A 20,627-nucleotide genomic window follows, 5' to 3' on the forward strand; every position below is an offset into this window, starting at 1 on the left:
GTTGGAGCAGGGGTCAGCAAACTTTTTCAGCAGGGGGCTGGTCCACTGTCCCTCAGACCTTGTGGGGGGCCGGACTATATTTCGGGGGGGAAATGAACGAATTCCAGAGATGCATTTTAAATAAAAGGACACATTCTACTCATCTAAAAACACGCTGTTTCCCAGACCATCCGCGGGCCAGATTTAGAAGGCGATAGGGCCGTATCTGGCACCCGGGCCTTAGTTTGCCTTCCCATGGGTTAGAGTATCAGATGCCACAACATTCCCACTGTTCGCAGCCTTGACGGACTCTCAACAGAACAGTGTGTTAGATCTGATGCCACGCTGACATTCACCAGCAAATACCTTTTGGGTTTCAAGGTTTTGAAAATGGGGGAGTGCATTGGATTCGCAAAAATAGGATGACCTAAATTCCTGGATAGTGATGTATGGAAGTGAGAGAGCTGGACTATAAAGAAGGCTGACGGCCGAAGAATGGATGCTTTTGAATTATGGTGTTGGAGGAGACTCTTGAGAGTCCGGTGGACTGCAAGAAGATCAAACCTCTCCATTCTGAAGGAAATCGGCCCTGAGTGCTCACTGGAAGGACAGATCCTGAAGCTGAGGCTCCAGTACTTTGGCCACCTCATGAGAAGAGAAGACACCCTGGAAAAGACTCTGATGTTGGGAAAGATGGAGGGCACAAGGAGAAGGGGACGACAGAGGACGAGATGGTGGGACAGTGTTCTCGAAGCAACCAGCATGAGTTTGACCAAACTGCGGGAGGCAGTGGAAGACAGGAGTGCCTGGCGTGCTCTGGTCCAGGGGGTCACGAAGAGTCGGACACAACTAAATGACTAAACAACAAAAATTCCCAGATCCTTCTTTCGGAAGCCCCCCCACAACAACCTCCAACCCCCTTCCCTGGCCCTGACTCACGGGTGGAAGGTCCTCATGATCCAGGCGTCGTCGGTACAGCATGATGGAGTGCACGGCATTGGCTGCCCGGGCCGCCTGGTTGTGGGTGGGCGTCACATACAGGAAATCCTGGCCAAGGAAAGAGGGTGGGGTTGGAAGTTCGAAAGCACGTCAAAATGCAAGTAGATAAATAGGTACCGCTCCGGCGGGAAGGTAAACGGCGTTTCTGTGCGCTGCTCTGGTTCGCCAGAAGCGGCTTAGTCATGCTGGCCACAAGACCCGGAAGCTGTACCCCGGCTCCCTCGGCCAATAAAGCGAGATGAGCACCGCAACCCCAGAGTCGGCCACGACTGGATCTAACGGTCAGGGGTCCCTTACTGGGACCCCTGCCCATAAGAGCGGGGGGTGGCGGGGCTGGAGCCCCCCTGCACTCTGCCCGCTCAGTGGCCAGATTCTGGACGGTGGGACGGAGACCTGCCCCACCTCCAGGAGCACTCCCCCCCCCACGAGACATGCCCCCCCCACTCACCATGACGTAGTAGTTGCTGTTCACCATGATGGGGCTTCTTCCTCGGAGGTAGATGTACTCCTCCCACCAGTCGCTCACCTGCCGGAAGTACAACAACACCTGTCACAGCCCGGCCAGGTGGGCAGAGGAAGGGAGCGGCAGTACATAGGAACACAGGAAGACCCCACAGGATCAGGCCAAAGGGGGCCCATATGGGCCAGCATCCTCTTCTCAAAGGGGCCATATGGGGAAACCCACAGGCAGGATCTGAGCACACTTCTCCCCTCCCGTGGTTTCCATCCAAAAGGATTATCCCAGAAGCTAGAACAGAGCCATCCTGACAAGCCTTTTGGTCCTCCGTGAATTTGTCTATTTCTCTTTTAAAGGCATCCTCTTCTCCCTTGCCAAAGTCCTTTCTGCCCCCGTGACTTCATTCTGGAGAAAAGGATAGTGATTAGGGCATGATAGAAGTTTATAAAAAAAAATTAGGCACGCCATTGAGAAAGTGGATGGGGAAATAAAGCGTCAAAATCGAGATGTGGAAAATATGGAAACGACAAGGAGAGGCAGGACTGAGATGTGGAGATACGCTTCAGAGATCCAGACCGTGGGGAGCTCCGAAAAATTAATAATTATAATTTGGACTATAATTTGGTGTGTGTGTTTTTAGTTTTTAATTTTAATTGGAGTATTATGATTGGATATATTAATTGGGTGTTCTTCATTGGAAAATAAAAATGATTTATAAATAAAAAAAGAGAAAGTGGAGGGGGGAAAGCCCCCCCCCACTTATCATAAAACTAGTATTTGATGACATTCAGTGGAGCTGAGCATTGGAAGATTCAGGACGCATAAAAGAAAGTCCTTCTTCATGCAGTTAAACTATGGAACTCACTGCCACAGGGGGCAGTGATGGCTACCCAGGTGGCTATGAAAGAGGATTAGACAAATGTTGGGGTGGTGTTGGGCATATGTGCTGCGGAAGCTCAGTCAAGCAATTAAGCTCACCACAGAGAACAGTGGTTTGGCAGAGCTGTCTTTACTAGACCAAAACCAATATCCACCGCTACACCCACTATTTGCAGAGGTTACAAGTGATCTTCTCTCTCTGAGCCCAGAGAGGGCTCTTTAACTTCAAAGTCCTTGTCATGATAAGTCGGCAGCCAAGTCCTAAGTTCAGTCTCTTGCAAAGTCCTGCAACTGATAGACTTCTCTAGGTTCTGGCAATTTTCCAGCACCTTCCCCATAAATGATCTCTCTCTGAGCCCAGAGAGGGCTCTTTAACTTCAAAGTCCCTGCTGTGCTAAGGTCCAGATTTGGATAAGCTCAGGTATGGAACTCACTCCCATGGGAGGAAGCGACGGCTTTGAAAAAGGGTCGTATACATTCATGGAGGAGAGGTCTTTCGACGGCTCCTCACCAGGACGCCAATGCTTTGCCCTCTACAGTGAGAGGCAGCCATACCAGCCGGGTATGGGAAGGGAAGACAGCCCTTGCACTCGTGTTCTGCTTTCCAGCTTCCTACAGGCGTCCAGTGGCTTTACCCAGCTGGCTCTTATGGGAGGCTTTCGCCCAGGGAGCCACAGAAGGGGTGGGACGCCGGGTAAGAATTGGGGGTAGATGCCCAGGATGGAGAAGAGGAGGCAGGAGCTGCTCTGAGGTCTGGCAGAAGGCATGCAGGTGGAGACACCCCGGGGGGCTGCTCAAGTGCCCCACCCCCATTGACATGGGTCGGAGGGTGCGCTATGGCGGGGCAAGCAGACTCACGTAGTTGGTGGCCCACCAGGACTTGAGGATGAGGTATTTCTGGAGGCGGGGGGCAACGTTAAGCTGGAAGTCCAAGGCTAAGGCCTCCATGTCGTCATACTTGTCTGCGTCCAGCAGGGGGCGGACAGATTCCAGGTACTGCAGGAGAAGGAAAGCATGGGAACATTGGAAGGAATCCTGCGTCCTTGGGACCCCGTCGCCTTGCCCCAAGGCAGAGGAGATGCAGGATCCGAGCTTGGAAAGGGACTTGGCATCTCCTCTGCCTGAAGAAGGTCCCCGGTTCCATTCCTAAGAGGATAGGTCACTGGGGAGAGCATGAGACTCTTAATCTCGGGGTCGTGGGTTCGAGTCTCACCCCAAGCAAGCAGGGGGGTGGGCTAGATGACCCTTGGAGTCCCTTCCAACACAATGAATCTATGACCTCCAGCGTGGCATAACGGTTAGAGTGTCAAAATATGGTCCAGCAGAGAACAGGGTTCAAATCCCCATTCAGCCACAAAGCTTCCTGGATGTGACCTTGAGAGCCAAGTCGCCGTCTCTCAGCCTAGCCTACCTCACGGGGTTGTTGTGAAGAGAACGATGCACACCACCTCGAGGGAAAGGGGACAGATAAATGGAACAAGTGTACCAAGCTACCAAATAAAAAACAGGGCTGAGAAAGGCTCCCTGCCTGGGACCCCGGAGGGATGCTGCCAGTATGTGCAGACTGCACTGGGTTGCATGAACCAATGGTGTGGTTCGTATAGTGAAAGGACATGTTCAGTGGAAGAATATCTGTCTCTCCAGAGTGGTGCATGCTCTAGTTATCTGCCGCTTGGACTCCTGCAATGTGCTCTACGTGGGGCTACCTTTGAAGGTGACCTGGAAACTGCAATTAATCCAGAATGCGGCAGCTAGACTGGTGACTGGGAGCGGCCGCTGAAACAACATAACACTGGTCTTGAAAGACCTACACTGGCTCCCAGTACGTTTCCGAGCACAATTCAAAGTGTTAGTGCTGATCTTTAAAGCACTAAACGGCCTCTGTCCAGTATACCTGAAGGAGTGTCTCTCCCCCCATTGTTCTGCCCGGACACTGAGGTCCAGCGCTGAGGGCCTTCTGGCGGTTCCCTCCCTCTGAGAAGCAAAGTTGTAGGGAAGCAGACAGAGAGCCTTCTCGGTGGTGGCGCCCACCCTGTGGAATGCCCTCCTACCAGATATCAAGGAAATAAACAGCTATCCTATCTTTAAAAGACATCTGAAGGCAGCCCTGTTTAGGGAAGTTTTTAATATTTAATGCTGTATTCTTTTTAACACTTGATTGGGAGCTGCCCAGAGTGGCTGGGGAAACTGGCTGAGTTTGGGCAGGGTATAAATAATATATTATTATTATTATTATTATTATTATTATTATTATTATTATTATACCACGGGTTACATACACTTCAGGTTACAGACTCCGCTAACCCAGAAATAGTACCTCAGGTTAAGAACTTTGCTTCAGGATGAGAACAGAAATCGTGCTGCGGAGGCAGCAGGAGGCTCCATTAGCTAAAGTGGTGCTTCAGGTTAAGAACAGTTTCAGGTTAAGAACGGACCTCTGGAACGAATCAAGTACTTAACCTGAGGTACCACTGTATTATTATTATCTGCCTTGCATGCAGAAGGTCCTGCATTCAGCACCCAGCACCTCCAGCTACGGTGGAGAGAACCCTGCCTCAAACTCCACAAGAGCTGTTTCCAGTCAGCGCAGGCCATACTGGGCTAGATGTGCCAGTGGTCGGCTCAGATCAGAGCCTGGCTGCAAAGTGAGGATGCCGGTCTGAGCTGCCTTGGGGCTGAAGAAAGATCTTTCTCTCCCAAGCTGTCTTGACTTGGAGGAACAGAGCCCCAGTCCCGCTTCCCTGGCTGCCATTCCCCGCCCAGGCATTGAGCGCCCAGTGCTTTGCCCGTTCCTCTTACCCTCTCGATGGTGTCCTTCACGCAGGGCACGGGCAGCTTGGGCAGGGAGGTCTGGAAGCTGTAGAGCATGGGATTGCACCCAGACATCACCTTCACCATGGCCTGCCAAGAGAGGGGGAGGCAGATTTGACCGGTCAGCCCTGTGGGCCACAGTGTTCCGCATTCCCACAGACTGCTCATTTTAGGGGCAGTCGGGTGGCGCTGTGGTCTCAACCACTGAGCCTCTGGGGCTTGCCGATTGGAAGGTTGGCAGTTCGAATCCCTGTGACAGGGTGAGCTCCCGTTGCTCAGTCCCAACTCCTGCCAACTAGCAGTTCAAAAGCATGCCAGCGCAAGTAGATAAATAGGTACCGCTCTGGTGGGAAGGTAAACAGCATTTCCGTGCGCTCTGGCTTCTGTCATGGTTGCTCCAGAAGCGGTTTAGTCCTGCTGGCCACATGACCCAGAAAGCTGTCTGTGGACAAAGGCCAGCTCCCTCGGCCTGAAAGCGAGATGAGCGCCACAACCCCATAGTCGCCTTGGACTGGATTCAACCGTCCAGGGGTCCTTTACCTTATATGTGCAATCTCACTGTATACAAGTTGTAAGGTAAAGGTAAAGGGACCCCTGACCATTAGGTCCAGTCGCGGACGACTCTGGGGTTGCGGTGCTCATCTTGCTTTATTGGCCGAGGGAGCCAGCGTACAGCTTCCGGGTCATGTGGCCAGCAGGACTAAGCCGCTTCTGGCGAACCAGAGCAGCGCACGGAAACACCATTTACCTTCCTGACTGAACAGTACCTATTTATCTACTTGCGCTGGCGTGCTTTTGAACTGCTAGGTTGGCAGGAGCAAGGACTGAGCAACGGGAGCTCACCCCGATTGCGGGGATTCAAACCGCCGACCTTCTGATCGGCAAGTCCTAGGCTCTGTGGTTTAGACCACAGCACCACCTGGGTCCCTATACAAGTTGTACAAGTGACAATAAAGTATTTCAATGTGCTGCCTTTCTACAAATTCACAAAGAAAACGAGGGTGCCGTGCCAAAAATCTACATGCAAACAGTAAAAGTGCGGCTTGGAGAAAAATACCAATTCTGCCGTTTAAACTGCATGAGGGACAAAAAGTGAGGGAGGAGCATGTGGAAAGGTGCAACGGAATCATTCTCCGACCCCCCCTCCAGCCCCCCGCAATGGCCGCTCACCGCCCAGATCTTGGTGCTGCGGCTGGTCTTCCCGTGGGGCTCGAACATCCAGCCGTGGTAGGAGAGGAGAAGCTTGAGGGTCTGTCGGCAGAGCAGGATCCCCGAAATCCAGGCACCCGTGGAGAAAAGGACGACGCCCAGGAGGTGTTTGCTCCGGGGACTCAGGCAGTAATTGCAGCTGGGGGGGGGGAGAGAGGGTTAATAATGGGGGGGTGCCAGCGCCAGGGACGTGCTCCTCCTGGGTGTCTCTGTGGCATCCCCTGCCTCCTGGGGGTCCTCCTCCTCTTCTAGGCACCCAAAACTAAAAATTTTGGGGGCCCCAAGAGAGAGGGCCCCAAGCTATAGCTTCTTTAGCTTACGAGAGGGAGTTCTGTATACCTCAGTCCTGTATACCTGAAGGAGCGTCTCCACCCCCATCACTCAGCCTGGACACTGAGGTCCAGCTCCGAGGGCCTTCTGGAGGTTCCCTCCCTGTGAGAAGTGAGGTGACAGGGACCCAGCAGAGGGCCTTCTCGGTAGTGGCGCCTGCCCTGTGGAACGCCCTCCCAGCAGATGTCACGGCAATAAAGAACTATTTTACTTTTAAAAGACAACTGAAGGCGGCCCTGTTTAGGGAAGTTTTTTAATGTCTGACGCTGTATTGTTTTTAATATTCGGTTGGAAGCCACCCAGAGTGACTGGGGAAACCCAGATGGACAGGGTATAAATAATACATTGTTAGTATTTTTATTATTCTGTTGCACAGGCAAAAATCCTTGCTCCAGAGGATCTGTTTCTTCAGACGCCATCCATCTCTCTTGCTTTGATATCCCAGGAGATGAGGGAGTGCAGGCCTGGGATGGAGAGGTTCGGGGAGACCTGTGAGGGAAGGAGATGAGGTGGGCACTCACCTGCGCGGGAGATGCCTCTGGATTCTGAAGATCAGCCCCATGGAGACGTCGACATGGAATAAGCTGGAGCCCAGGGTTGTCGCAAAGATCGCCAGCCAGCCGGAAGGTGTTCCTGGGTAGACCCCAGTCAGGATGCTGTTCTGTGGGAAGCAGCCGTGTCAGAAGGGAGTGACAAAAACAAACCCCTGCATTGCAATACAGAGATATCTGCTCAAATACAGTGGCAACATGTGGCTAATGAATGTATGGTAATAGATGTGCTACTATTGGTAGCAGAAGGTCGCCCAAAATTTTCAATTTCCAACGTAATCAACGTAATGAGTTACTGGCAAGGAACACCACGATGCTGGCAAGGAACGTAGTCAATGTAATGAGTTACTGGCAAGGAACACCACGATGCTGGCCTTTCAATGTCCAAGAAGTATTGTACAGTGGTACCTCGGATTAAGTACTTAATTCGTTCCGGTGGTCCGTTCTTAACCTGAAACTGTTCTTAACCTGAAGCACCACTTTAGCTAATGGGGCCTCTTGCTGTTCTCATCCTGAAGCACAGTTCTTAACCCGAGGTACTATTTCTGGGTTAGCGGAGTCTGTAACCTGAAGCGTATGTAACCTGAAGCGTATGTAACCCAAGGTACCACTGTAGTGGGTGCTCCAACGTAACGAATACAATAGCAATCAGCAAACAAGCAGAACAGTATTCCGGAACGGGTTACTTCCAGGTTTTGGCGGTCGTGCATGCACAGAAGCGCTAAATTGCGCTTTGCGCATGCGCAGAAACGCCGAATCGCAACCTGTGTGTGCGCAGATGCGCCGCTGCGGGTTGCGAATGTGCCTCCCGCATGGATCACGTTCACAACCCGAGCCTCCACTGTATCCGGATTGGATCAACTGTTTCGAAGATGAATCTTTGTCAGCTGATGATGGAATTAAACACATTACATACAATGAATGACAACAAAAATAAACCTGCAACCTGCAGAAGGGAGGCCAGAGGTGAGGGAGCACAAGGAACCCAAGGGGTCAACCCCATCTGCATTGGGGGGGTTGGACTAGATGATTCTGTGTGTCCCCATTCCCCCCCCCCCACCGGCATTCATTTAAGCAAGGATTTGGGAACTTCTACAGCTCAGGAAGCACCTTCTCCTAACAGATCAAGGTTTGCCAAAGCTCTACAACCGGTATCCCGAATTCGGAGCAAGCAAGGGCTGTTTTCGTTGCACGAGAGGGTCCACCTCTGCACCTGACATATTGTTATAGATCCAGGTAAACCCTAGAAATCAATAAACTGGGATATGGATTAAAGTGCAGAACAGGGCCAGAGAGGGAATTCAGGGAATTCCGAGGCTGGCTTATGGAATCCAGTCTGACCAAGCAAGTGCCATTAAGGGGGGGGGGGAGAGATGGGCCCTTGAGGAGAGGAATCCTTTGGCCTGGGGGGTGATGGGGTGTAGGTCCGAGGGGGCAGGAAAAGGGAGGTTTCAAGCAGGGATTCCTGGGAAGAGGAAGGAGGAAGAGGGGGGATCCATCTTTGATTGATTGATTGATTGATTGATTGATTGAATTTGTATATGGCCCGATACCGGGGGTCAGCAAACTTTTTCAGCAGGGGGCCAGTCCACTGTCCCTCAGACCTTGTGGGGGGCGGATTATATTTTTTGAGGGGGGGTGATGCAAGAGCCCCACGAGCCCCAGTGGCTGCTTGCTTGTGTCTTGCGAGCGGCAGGGGCTGGCAGCGGTGGCGGAGGGATGATGAGTGGTATGCAAAGGGCTCCGGAGAGGGGCTGCTTAAAATGGCGGCCGCTCGAGCGCTGCTGCTGCTGCTGGCACCAACAAAGCCCAACCCCCTTCCTCCTCTAGGCAGGGCAGGGAGAAGCCAGGAGGAGGGAGGGAGGAGTCGCTGCCACCGCCATGGGAGGGAGAGGGAGGCAGAGGGAGGGAGGGAGAGGAAAAGATCGCATGCGCTGGCAATCCAAGCGGCGATTCCTGGACTGTCTGCAGGCCGGATCCAGAAGGCAATTGGGCCTGATCTGGCCTGCGGACCGTAGTTTGCCAACCCATGCCCTATACCCAGGCATCAGGCAGCGGATGCTGCGGCCTCTTGGAATGACTCTGCTGTAAGATCTGGACCCCATCCAGACTGAAGGTGTAAATAGGTGAATAAACCCTATATATTCAAGCACGACAGTCTCCGGCGTGTCTTCCATTCTCCAGAGGGACACAGACCCTGTGTGGATGCCCAAGACCCCCACAGGTTCTTGCCATGGCTTGGCAGTGAGAGAGGCTGGCACCGGGGTTCTGTGACAAAATAAAGCAGAGCCAGGCAAGCTAATACCAGTGTAGTGGAAGAAGCAAAGATCACCAGTGTTGAAGCAATGATTCTTCAACATCAACTTTGTTGGACTGGTCATGTTGGGCGGATGCCTAATGATCGTCTTCCAAAGCAACTAGTTTATTCCAAACTTAAAAATGGAAGGCGTAATGCTGGTGGTCAACAAAAGAGGTTTAAAGACTATCTCAAGGCAAATCTTTAAAAATGGAGTATAAACACTGGCAATTGGGAAACACTGGCCTGCGAGTGCTCCAGTTGGAGAACAGCCTTTGCCAAAGGTGTCATGGGCTTTGAAGACACTCGAACTCAGGACGCAAGGGAGAAACGTGCTAAGAGGAAGGCACATTTGGCAAATCCACACTGAGATCAACTCCCGCCCGGAAACCAATGTCCCCACTGTGGAAGGACGTGTGGATCCAGAATTGGCCTCCACAGTCACTTACGGACTCACTGTTAAGACCGTGTTTATGGAAGACAATTTTACTTGGCTATAAGGGATCGCCAAAGAAGAGCCCGATATATTTTGGCACCCGTGGCAGAGCCCAAAAGGATGCCTGCCCTCCCTGAGAGGGGAAATCTGCATCAGGAACAAAGGGGAAGAAAGACTGACATTGGGATCTGCTGCGCTGGAAAAACCTACCACCTGAGGTAGCCCCCTTCCCTTGCCTCAGTGCTACAGATCCCAGCATCCTTAACAAACTACAATTCGCAGGATGCTTCACAGCTGTTGAGTTTTGAATGGAGGGATGCCTCTGTGAAGGCCATGCACTGGCGGGGATTATCAGATATGGCACTGTGGAACAGATGAGGCTAACACAGGTGAAATAAAACCCAAGGTACACAGAAGGGGACTCTGAAGCTCTGGAGGAAATTGTAGTGCTGGAAAGGACCCTAGAGGTCTTCTAGTCCCTGCAATGCATTGGAAGGAAACAGATTCCGTGTTGCTCCCCTCGAACTCAGATCCTGCTCACCTTGATGCGGGCGAAACGCTTCTTCCAGGAGGAGAGGCCAGACAGGTAGATCTGCTTGAGGGCTTCTCGGCTCAGCTGGAAATCCACCCCTTCCGGGGTGACCGTGAACTGGAAGGCCACGGCCTGGTGGGCTTCCGCCATCTTGAAGGGTCCTCTGTCACCTGGACGTGGGGGAGGGGTGGGGAGGAGGGGTTGAGAACAGCACCCACAACCAGACAAATCCACTGTCCCCAGAAAACCCAGAGCGTTCTTGTAAAAGACTGACCCTGAAATAGGAATAAAAGCATATGCCCCACATCGCCGACCCTCCAAGTGTCCCTGTTTTCCCAGATTTACAGAAGCCGCCCTGCTTTTCCTTAAAAGCTAAAGGGACTCCTGACCATTAGGTTCAGTCATGGCTGACTCTGGGGTTGCGGCGCTCATCTCGCTTTACTGGTCGAGGGAGCCGGCATACAGCTTCCAGGTCATGTGGCCAGCATGACTAAGCCGCTTCTGGCGAACCAGAGCAGTGCACGGAAATGCCATTTACCTTCCCGCCAGAACAGTACCTATTTATCTACTTGCACTTTGACGTGCTTTCGAACTGCTAGGTTGGCAGGAGCAGAGACTGAGCAACGGGAGCTCACCCCGTCACGGGGATTCAACCGCCGACCTTCTGATTGGCAAGTCCTAGGCTCTGTTTTCTTAGGATGTCCCTATTTTCACTGGAGAAAGGTTGGAGGGTACGGAGTTATGCGACCCCCCCCCCCCACCTGCAAGGGTCTGGGCAACTTTCTGGGATGCATGGCAGTGGTGGGCGGGGCCATGGGTCAAGGTGGGCGGAACAAAAATGCAAATTGCACCCAGGTAAAGTGGGCTTGCTCCTCAACGCGCGCGCGCGCACACACACACACCTGAGTCTGGCAAGCAAGAGGGAGATCAGACTTCCAGGATAAGCATCCCCTGCCAGGCAGAAATAATCAAGGAGGAGTATTATTTATTTATGGGCTACTTTTAAAATGAGGCTGCTTTTTAAATTGCATTTTAAATTGGGTTTTTTGTTTTTGTCCCCCTCCCCCTTATTATGTTTCCATTGTAATTTTACTGGTGTTAGCCGTCCTGAGCCTGGCTTTGGCCGGGGAGGGCGGGGTATAAATAAATTTTATTATTATTATTATTATTATTATTATTATTATTTGGAGGGTCGGTGAGGGGTGTTGCCTGAAGACAGGGGGCGTGTCCCAGGGAGGATTCCGGGGGGCAAATAGAGAAATCTGGCCCCCAGGCCTGAGGTTCCCTGCCCCTATTCCTAGTGGTTAGGATTTCACACTCTATAGGGTCACATTTCCTGTATTTCAAAACACTTCACTTCACAACACAAGAAATAAACGATGCAATCAAAAGCAGCAGTGCTTTTTTTCTTTTTTCTTTTTTAATGTTTAGGGGGTACTCTCATTTTCCTGCTCATATTGAAACAATGCCCCTCAATGAGGCCAAACTTAGATTCACAAAATGTTTAGGGGTATGTGTACCCCTGTGTCTCCCCAGAAAAAAGCACTGAAAATCAGAACAGCACAACGTAGCGACGTAACCACTAAAAACCATAGCTCTGTATATCAGTCTCAGATTATCTAATGTACATCCCCCAAAGCCCATTGAAAGAGATACGCTTAACTGCCTGCCATTGCAAAGCCTCGGTGCCACTACAAAAAAGGCCCTGCACAGGAGTCTGCCCCCTGGGCTTCCTACGGCAAGGTACACAGGGCAGGGTCCCCTGCTTTGCACCTCAGTGTGGGGGCAGCTGTGTAGGCCAAGAGAAGGTTCCTGGGGTCTCCTTGCCCCACTGGGCCCTTTAAAAATTGCCCTTCTTCCTATTTTATTTTAAAGAAGGGGATAGCACCCGTTTAAGAAACAGTGAGGAGTTTGGCGCGCTTGCATCTGCTCGGAAAGTACCACCCAAAGCAGCTCCCAGGAGAGAGGCTGAAGCGAGCCAGGGTCAGAGCGGAAGGTCTAGCTTCCTCCTTCATCGCATCTCCATGCTGGGGAAAGCCCGTCCTGTTGAATTCCTGCCCGTCATGGAGCTGTCAAAGGCACAGCAGCCCTGCCAGAAGGGGGGAAGAAAACGGCAAAGTTGGAGATGGAAATCACCCCCTCTTGGGCTGCACGGCACCAAAGGCAAGCCAAGGGGTTTCTGCAGAAGCAAGGTATTTTGGAGTGCCAGGGGTGCGAGTGCGAGATCCAAGAGGAAGGGGCTTCACCCCTCCCCCTGCAAGATGCTCACCGGTGGATGTCTTCTCAGGGCAGGGGGAAGCCTCTTTCTTCTGAGCCCCCAACTGCCATGGAATCCCCAGACAGAGCCTCTTCCTCCCAGCTCCATTTAAAGAAACAGGTCTACTGTAGGCATCATCTTCATAGCAAGAAATGCGGTGCCTCTAGCAGCCGAGGAGCAGGCAGAAAGTCACCAGGGGGAACTTTGTGATAAGAATTTTAAGGTCTTAGCTACGTAATAAATGTACCAAGCAAGGTAAAGGTAAAGGTAAAGGTACCCCTGCCCGTACGGGCCAGTCTTGACAGACTCTGGGGTTGTGCGCCCATCTCACTCAAGAGGCCAGGGGCCAGCGCTGTCCGGAGACACTTCCGGGTCACGTGGCCAGCGTGACATCACTGCTCTGGCGAGCCAGAGCCGCACACGGAAACGCTGTTTACCTTCCCGCTGGTAAGCGGTCCCTATTTATCTACTTGCACCCGGAGGTGCTTTCGAACTGCTAGGTTGGCAGGCGCTGGGACCGAGCAGCGGGAGCGCACTCCGCCGCAGGGATTCGAACCGCCGACCTTTCGATCGGCAAGTCCTAGGTGCTGAGGCTTTAACCCACAGCGCCACCTGCGTCCCTCGTACCAAGCAAACACGTACATAAATATAGAAACCCCATGTCTGAAAAGCCCACAGAAAAAAGTCCTGAACACATTGACCTCAATTATTTCTCTGCAAGGTCAAAGTGGGAAACCTTCCCATTGTCTTTTTCCTTCACAAATCCTGTCTTAAGGGCACATTTAAGATATGAATAGGGTGTGAGGCTGTGACCTGGCTCAGGAACTAAGTATTTATTATTACAAAAGACTGGCCAGGCTCCCCAGGCAATCCAATCAAGTGACCATTAAACAGGTAACCTGGCAGACAGGAGGTAAACAAAGCACTCAGATTTCTGTTGTAGACCGCTCTTTCTGTGATGTAGGTATGATGTATGGAGGGGTGGTCTTGAGCTCCAGGGCAGGGAATTTAAAATGTCTATATAAGGCCTTGTGTGCCATTGTTCTGGGTTCCTCCTCTCCTGCGTGTGGTGAGTGAGGACCCTGTTGCAACAGATCAATAAAGATCAGGCTTACTAGCTGCTTTGCTTCTCAGTATTCTCTGGTTGGCCCCTGTTATTTTCTCCTACTAATAGGGAACCTACGTAAGGACTCTGTATGGGCTCTTGGGTACCCCATAAGGGGAAAAGGGCAGATTTTTGTTTACAACAACTTCTCCCTTCACAGCACCCCCACGTTGTTGTTTTTAAAATTGATTTCCAATATATAACAAGAGAGAGAGAAAAGAATACAGAACCACAATCCTCACTTGCCCCCCCCCTCACTCCAGGACAGATCAATCTAGTTAAGTTTGCCAAAGTCCGATCTGTGATTTCGGTCATCGCCATTCTCTGGCATATACCGTATTTTTTGCTCCATAAGACACACCTGACCATAAGATGCACCTGGTTTTTAGAGGAGGAAAACAAGAGAAAAAAAATTCTGAATGAAACAGTGGATGTATCATTTTTGTGGTTCATGCTGTGCCAAAGACATGTGATTTGACGGTGAGTTTGGAGAATCCATGTGGATCCGTGCTTTGTAACCACGTTTTTGCACCATTGCGGCCCCACAAAACAGTGGATGCCTGATTTTTTGGGGTGCAGGCTATAGCCATGGACATGCTATGTTATCTGATGGTGAATTTGGGGTGACCCAATGCAAAAATCCCAAGAATCCATGGGCTTTTACCTCCCCCCTCCCAGGCAGCCTCCTTTATCGCATCCCATATCTCCCTCCCGATCGCTTGCCGATCAGCGGCCGAACACCCACTTCCCTCCTTCTCTCCCCCAAAAAAGCACAATCTGTTTTTGCCCCAGGGCAATTCGGCTCCAAGGACCACGCATTCGCTCCATAAGATGCACAGACATTTCCCCTTACTTTTTAGGAAGAAAAAAGTTCATCTTATGGAGCGAAAAATATGGTATTTTATAAAAAGGATGCCATATTTCAACAAAATCATCTACACCACTTGTATTCTTCAACGCGTGCAATCTCTTTGTTATTTTTTTCTGATGCAGCAATAGCCCCTGCCGTCGGTTTCCAGCGAGAGACACACAGATGTTTCCTTCCTTTCCAATGCTGTGTCAATGCATCTACCTGGTTGTGCTGCTGTGGAAAGCTCGTCTCCACTAAGGAAAGAAAGGGAAAAGGCAAAGGGGGAGGACTTTCTAAATAGTGGCTCTCCTTTGCCTGCCCAGGAATCGGCCAGTTTACATGGCCTGCTGTTGCGTTCACCATAATGGCTATCAATCTGAAATATTGTTGCGGGTTTGGGAGGCCTGTCAAGATGTTGTCTCAAGTCCCTCTCCATTCTTGGGACCCTGTATCTGTGCAGGTAGAAAGACTCTCTCAAGGGAAATCTTTAAAAATGTAGTAGGAACACAGACATCTGGGAAACACTGGCCTGCGAGCCAGTGTGGTGTAGTGGTTAAGAGCGGTAGTCTCGTAATCTGGGGAACCGGGTTCGCGTCTCCGCTCCTCCACATGCAGCTGCTGGGTGACCTTGGGCCAGTCACACTTCTCTGAAGTCTCTCAGCCCCACTCACCTCACAGAGTGTTTGTTGTGGGGGAGGAAGGGAAAGGAGAATGTTAGCCGCTTTGAGACTCCTTAAAGGGAGTGAAAGGCGGGATATCAAATCCAAACTCTTCTTCTTCTTCTTCTTCTTCTTCAGTTGGAGAACAGCCTTTACCAAAGGTGTCATGGGCTTTGAAGACACTCGAACTCAGGACACAAGGGAGAAACGTGCTAAGAGGAAGGCACGCTTGGCAAACCCTCATTGTGATCAGCTCCTGTCCAGAAACAAATGTCCCCACTGTGGAAGGATGTGTGGATCCGGAACTGGCCTCCACAGTCACTTGTGGACTCACTGTTAAAACCGTGTTTATGGAAGACAATCTTACTTGGCTACAAGTGATTGCCGAAGAAGGGAGAAGAAGAAGAAGAAAAGAGCAAGCTTGCCAAACCAGTCCTTTTGTTGGAAGATCGGCAGTTCGAATCCCCGCGACGGGGTGAGCTCCCGTTGCTCGGTCCCTGCTCCTGCCAACCTGGCAGTTCAAAAGCACGTCAAAGTGCAAGTAGATAAATAGGTACCGCTCTGGCAGGGAGGTGAACGGCGTTTCCGTTTGCTGCTCTGATTCGCCAGAAGCGGCGTAGTCATGCTGGCCACATGACCCGGAAAAACTGTCTGTGGACAAACGCCGGCCAGTAAAGTGAGATGAGCACCACAGCCCCAGAGTTGCCCATGACTGGACCTTACGGTCCCTTTACCTATAAAGCAGGGAACTCTTGTGAGAGCCCATCCCCGGCTGCTGACCATCACCACTGCCTCCTGGGGGAGTGAGTTCTGTACATTAACAGGCCTCCTATACCCTTCAAATACGTACAACTGGGTGGGAGAGGGGGCTTTTTCGTCCTCCCTCTCTGCCAGCGCTTGCTGGGAGCAGCAATGCAAGGGAAGAAGGCAGGTCCTGAGCCAGGAGCCCCCCCTTCCAGCCTTCTCTGGCTGGCTCCTGCCACTCAGGACTCACTGTTTATAACTCCTGCTGGGAACAGAGCTCAGCCTTGGCTCAGGGAGGCTGTTTCCATCACGTGGGGCTGGCCTGGGGCCAAGAAGGGAAGTCTCAGCCTCTGCCCTCTGCGTCAGGCGCCCATGAGCCACAGGCATCCTCAGGTGTGTCACTCCTAGAAGGCTGCTGCCAAATGAGAAAAGGATCAGCTCCAGGAGCCATGAGAGAGAGGGAGTTCTTCTCCTGAGCACGTGCAAAGTGCATTTCTTTCGGCAGTGAGCAATCGTGCCACTGGAGGAGGCGTGCGGCGTGGCTTCTCCACCAAACGCCTGTTGCATTCTGAAAGTGGTGCCTAACCCAGCCTCCCTCCCAACTTCGTTCCAAAAAGGCAGCAAACTGGCCAAACAACATTATCTTTGTTACGGCTCGCTAAATGCAAAGAGCAGCTCTGTGCGACGCGGACGCTTCCTTTGTTATTTAAAAATGATTTGATAGCTTGAAGGCATACTCGTAGAATCATAGCGATAATAATAAGTAATAATAATAATAATTTATTATTTATACCCCGCCCATGTGGCTGGGTTTCCCCAGCCACTCTGGGCAGCTTCCAACAGAATATTAAAATACAATGGTCTGTTAAACATTAAAAGCTTCCCTAAACTTCCATCATGAATGTTCTACTTACTCGCCATCTACTTCTGGTTGCTTGCATACGCAATGAAATTTGCCACCAAAATCTATATACAGAGATGGAAGGGACCAACAAGGGTCAACCCCCCGCCCCCTGCAATGCAGGAATCTCAAACTCGAACCATGAGATTGAAAGTGTCAGGCTCCACCGACTCTGACCTGTTCTGTGAAAGACTTAACATTGTAAGCTGCTCTGAGATACTTTTGTAGTGAGCGGCAGGTAAACATAAATATGAATATGAATAGAAGCAGCATCGGACTATAACAAAAGTGCCTCTGACCACAAAAGAAGTGCCTTCTGGTTCCACTGGTCTGTATATTCAGGTACCGCCAGTGCAGTTCAGAAGCACCCTGCGCCTTTACAAAGCGATGCAAAAGGCATTGCAGGGGGTTGGACTAGATGACCCTCAGAGGTCCCCTCCCACTCTAAAATTCTAAGGTTCTTTGGGAATGTGGAGCCTGCCCCTCGGACAACCCTCCCCAACAGCAATCTGATCCACTGATGACTCAACAAAGTAACAAACGATGTACTTTACCAATAAAGGCAAAGCAGGGATCCCTTATCATCTGTATTTTTTCTTATCATTTTCTGGGTTTGTTTTGAGTGAGGGGGGCCTGGAGGGGGTGAACTGCTGCCTTGGCTGCTCCTCCCCAGCTGGCAATTCCTGCGTTTGTTTAAAAGGGGGATAAGACGTGGGTGGCGCTGTGGGTTAAACCACAGAGCCTGGGGCTTGCCGATCAGAAGGTTGGCGGTTCGATTCCCTGCAATGGGGTGAGCTCCCGTTGCTCGGTCCCTGCTCCTGCCAACCTAGCAGTTCGAAAGCACACCAGTGCAAGTAGATAAATAGGTATCACTCCGGCAGGAAGGTGTTATATTCTGGATTATGTTATGTTCTAATAGATTATGTCTGCATAGGATGAGAGTGTTGGAGATACATGCGAATGTGTATGTGAATCCGGTCTCGGGTGTTTGATTTTTGTTGTTGTGTATACTGTGTATATACGGACAATGACAATAAATTTATCTAAACGGTGTTTCCGTGTGCTGCTCTGGTTCACCAGAAACGGCTTAGTCATGCTGGCCACATGACCCAGAAGCTGCACACCGGCTCCCTCGGCCAGTAAAGCGAGATGAGCACCACAACCCCAGAGTCGGCCACAACTGGACCTGATGGTCAGGGGTCCCTTTACCCTTTACCTTTAAGAGCAGCGAGTGACACGCCCCCAAGGACTAGCATCTGGAGTCCCTTTGCTCCTGGGGTGTCTCTGCCCCTGAGCACGGAAGGCCTGGCCAAACGCCCCCCACCCCCAATTCCACCCATGTCCCCCTGAAGCTGCAAGACCACCTGGCTGCCCAGCCTCCTGATCTCACACAGATGGAAGATTCGGGACAGACAAAAGGACTTCTTCACGCAGCACTATGTTAACCGATGGAACTGCCTGCCACAGGAGGCTGTGCTGGCCACCAAACTAGGCCATAGCTGTCAACTTTTCCCTTTTCTTGCGAGGAATCCTATTCAGAATAAGGGAATTTCCCTTTAAAAAGGGGGACAGTTGACAGTTATGAACTAGGCGGCTTTAATAATAATAATAGTAAATTTTTATTTATACCCCACCCTTCCTGGTTCAGAAAATCGGGCTCAGGGCAGCTAACAACAAATTCAAAACACTTAAATGATGCAACAAAAAACCAGCATAAAATACAGTATAAAACGTGAATAACAATAAATTCAGAATTCAAAAATCAGTTTAAGGGGAAAATCCATCCAATAAACATTGGATGATCACCAGGGCTAGCTGGCTAAATTAGTCCTATTTGGGCCAGCGAGGAGACCAGGGGAGAATTAGCTGTGGGATCCCAGAGCAGGTGATCTTCATAAAAAGGGGAGGAGGGAAGGAAGGGGAATAAAAGATCAAGCTACGGTAAGTTCAAATTGAAAGCCAGGCCTAATAGCTCTGTCTTACAGGCCCTGTGGAAAGAAGTTATATCCTGCAGGGCCCTGGTCTCATGGGACAGTGCATTCCACCAGGTCGGAGCCATCACTGAGAAGGCCCTGGCCCTGGTGGAGGATAGTCTGACTTCCTTAGGGCCTGGGACCTCTGAACTATGGTTGTTCATGGACTTTAAGATGGGGCAGACCAGGAGAGGCCGTCCCGTAAATACGAGGCCTGGACAAATTCCTGGAGGAGGAGAGGGCTATTGATGGCTACTAGCCATGGCTGGAGGCAACAACGCTTCTCTGGTTTGAAACCAGAGGAGGGAAGACACAGGACTGGATGGCGTCATGGGCCTGATCCTGCAGGCACTTCTAAAGCTCTTAACCAGATGCAACCCCTCCCCCTCGAAGTGAAGAAGCCCTTCTCTCCCCTCCTGCGATGTGCAGCACCTGAGACTCAAAGGCAGCTTCCCTCTCTGGAACCACCGCTGACCAGGGGGCATCGGTGGGCAAGAAATGGGTAGGGGGGCACCAGCTGCTCCCGTGGACTTCAGTAGGCCCCCAATATTCAAATCAAGGGGGGCACGAGCACCTCCTTGCCTATCCTGACACCACACAGTGGCTACCTAGTGGCTGAGATTCCTGCATCGCAGGGGGTTGGACTGGAGTCGTCGTAATTCCCCTGAAATTGGCCGGGGGGGGAGGGGGACTGTGGGATTTTCTAGGGAGGGGGTCTGTCTTCTCCCCGTTGAAATATCGTAGCGTCTGGGTGATCCCTCCGGGGTGTCAGAAAAACCCATCGCCGCAGTCCATCCCTCGCTGCTGGGGGGGGGGGGGTTGTTGCGACGGAAAAGCACTCTGTACGCACTCAGAGACACCGGTGTTTTTCCTCTGGGAGAGGCCCGGCGCAGCGCCCCTCCCCGCGTCCGGAGCGCAGTTTTGCGCCGCGCCGTCGGGGAAGTCAGGATCCGGTCTCCACCCCGCACCCGCGCCCCGATCCTGCAAAAAAAAAGCAAGGCTCCAGAGCCCCCACCCCTGCCAGCCGGACGGTAGGCGCTGGTACCTGCTCGGGGACTGGGAGGCGAGGCAAGGCGGGGCGGGGGTCCCCGTCGGGCGACGGCTCCGCTGCAGCCCTTCCCCGGGAGACGGGACGGCTGGCCGGCGGGCTGGTTCTCTGGCGCGGCTCCCTGCGCGCCCGTAACCTGACACTGGCGCGGCTGCGGCTGCCCTACTTGGAAGGAGGGGCGGGCGGCGCCCCCACCTCTCCAAGGCTCTTCTGCGCCACAGGGCGACGGGGTGGGCTGGGGGCACCCAGGACGCTGCCTCGCTCCCCTGGCCGCCCCCTCCGATATTCAGCTGGGGAGACCTCCCCCCTTCGCACAAGAGCAGCGCCAGTTCCTTGCGCCCTCGCCCCTAGGCATGAAGACTCCCAGCCTGTATGTTGGGCGGTGGGGGGCGCGAGGTTCCCCGCAGGTTATTGGCTCATAGCTGTCAACTTTTCCCTTTTCTTGCGAGGAATCCTATTCGGAATAAGGGAATTTTCCTTTTAAAAAAAGGGAACGTTGACAGCTGTGTATTGGCTGCGCAGGCTGGGCTGATCGATTTATTCTACTTTTCTGACATTTGTATCCAACTTTCCTCCGAGGAGCTCAAGGTGTCGTATGTGGGTCTCCCACT

The 20,627-nt window shown here is 51.9% G+C and overlaps 1 protein-coding gene across 5 annotated transcripts in view; it reads right to left on the bottom strand.

Moving 5' to 3' along the window:
• The window catches only part of CPT1B (carnitine palmitoyltransferase 1B), a 34,794-nt gene that overhangs the window by 13,058 nt on the left and 1,109 nt on the right, over positions 1 to 20,627 (bottom strand). The window contains exons 1-9 of one of the 5 annotated variants that reach the window (XM_083700213.1): positions 12,749 to 12,933; positions 12,421 to 12,568; positions 10,489 to 10,649; positions 7,186 to 7,325; positions 6,296 to 6,473; positions 5,114 to 5,215; positions 3,173 to 3,310; positions 1,427 to 1,504; positions 919 to 1,026 (exon numbers count right to left, since the gene is read on the bottom strand). In XM_083700213.1, the coding sequence (XP_083556339.1) occupies positions 919 to 1,026; positions 1,427 to 1,504; positions 3,173 to 3,310; positions 5,114 to 5,215; positions 6,296 to 6,473; positions 7,186 to 7,325; positions 10,489 to 10,629 (885 nt within the window). In that variant the 5' untranslated portion in view covers positions 10,630 to 10,649; positions 12,421 to 12,568; positions 12,749 to 12,933. Of the gene's footprint in view, positions 1 to 918; positions 1,027 to 1,426; positions 1,505 to 3,172; positions 3,311 to 5,113; positions 5,216 to 6,295; positions 6,474 to 7,185; positions 7,326 to 10,488; positions 10,650 to 12,367; positions 12,569 to 12,748; positions 12,934 to 20,013; positions 20,432 to 20,627 lie in introns of those variants that run through there. The other 4 variants (XM_083700214.1, XM_083700215.1, XM_083700216.1 and 1 more) reach the window with 4 other exon arrangements.

The sequence above is a fragment of the Podarcis gaigeae genome, assembly GCF_964106915.1.
Source record: "Podarcis gaigeae genome assembly, chromosome: 10".
Lineage (NCBI taxonomy): Eukaryota > Metazoa > Chordata > Lepidosauria > Squamata > Lacertidae > Podarcis > Podarcis gaigeae.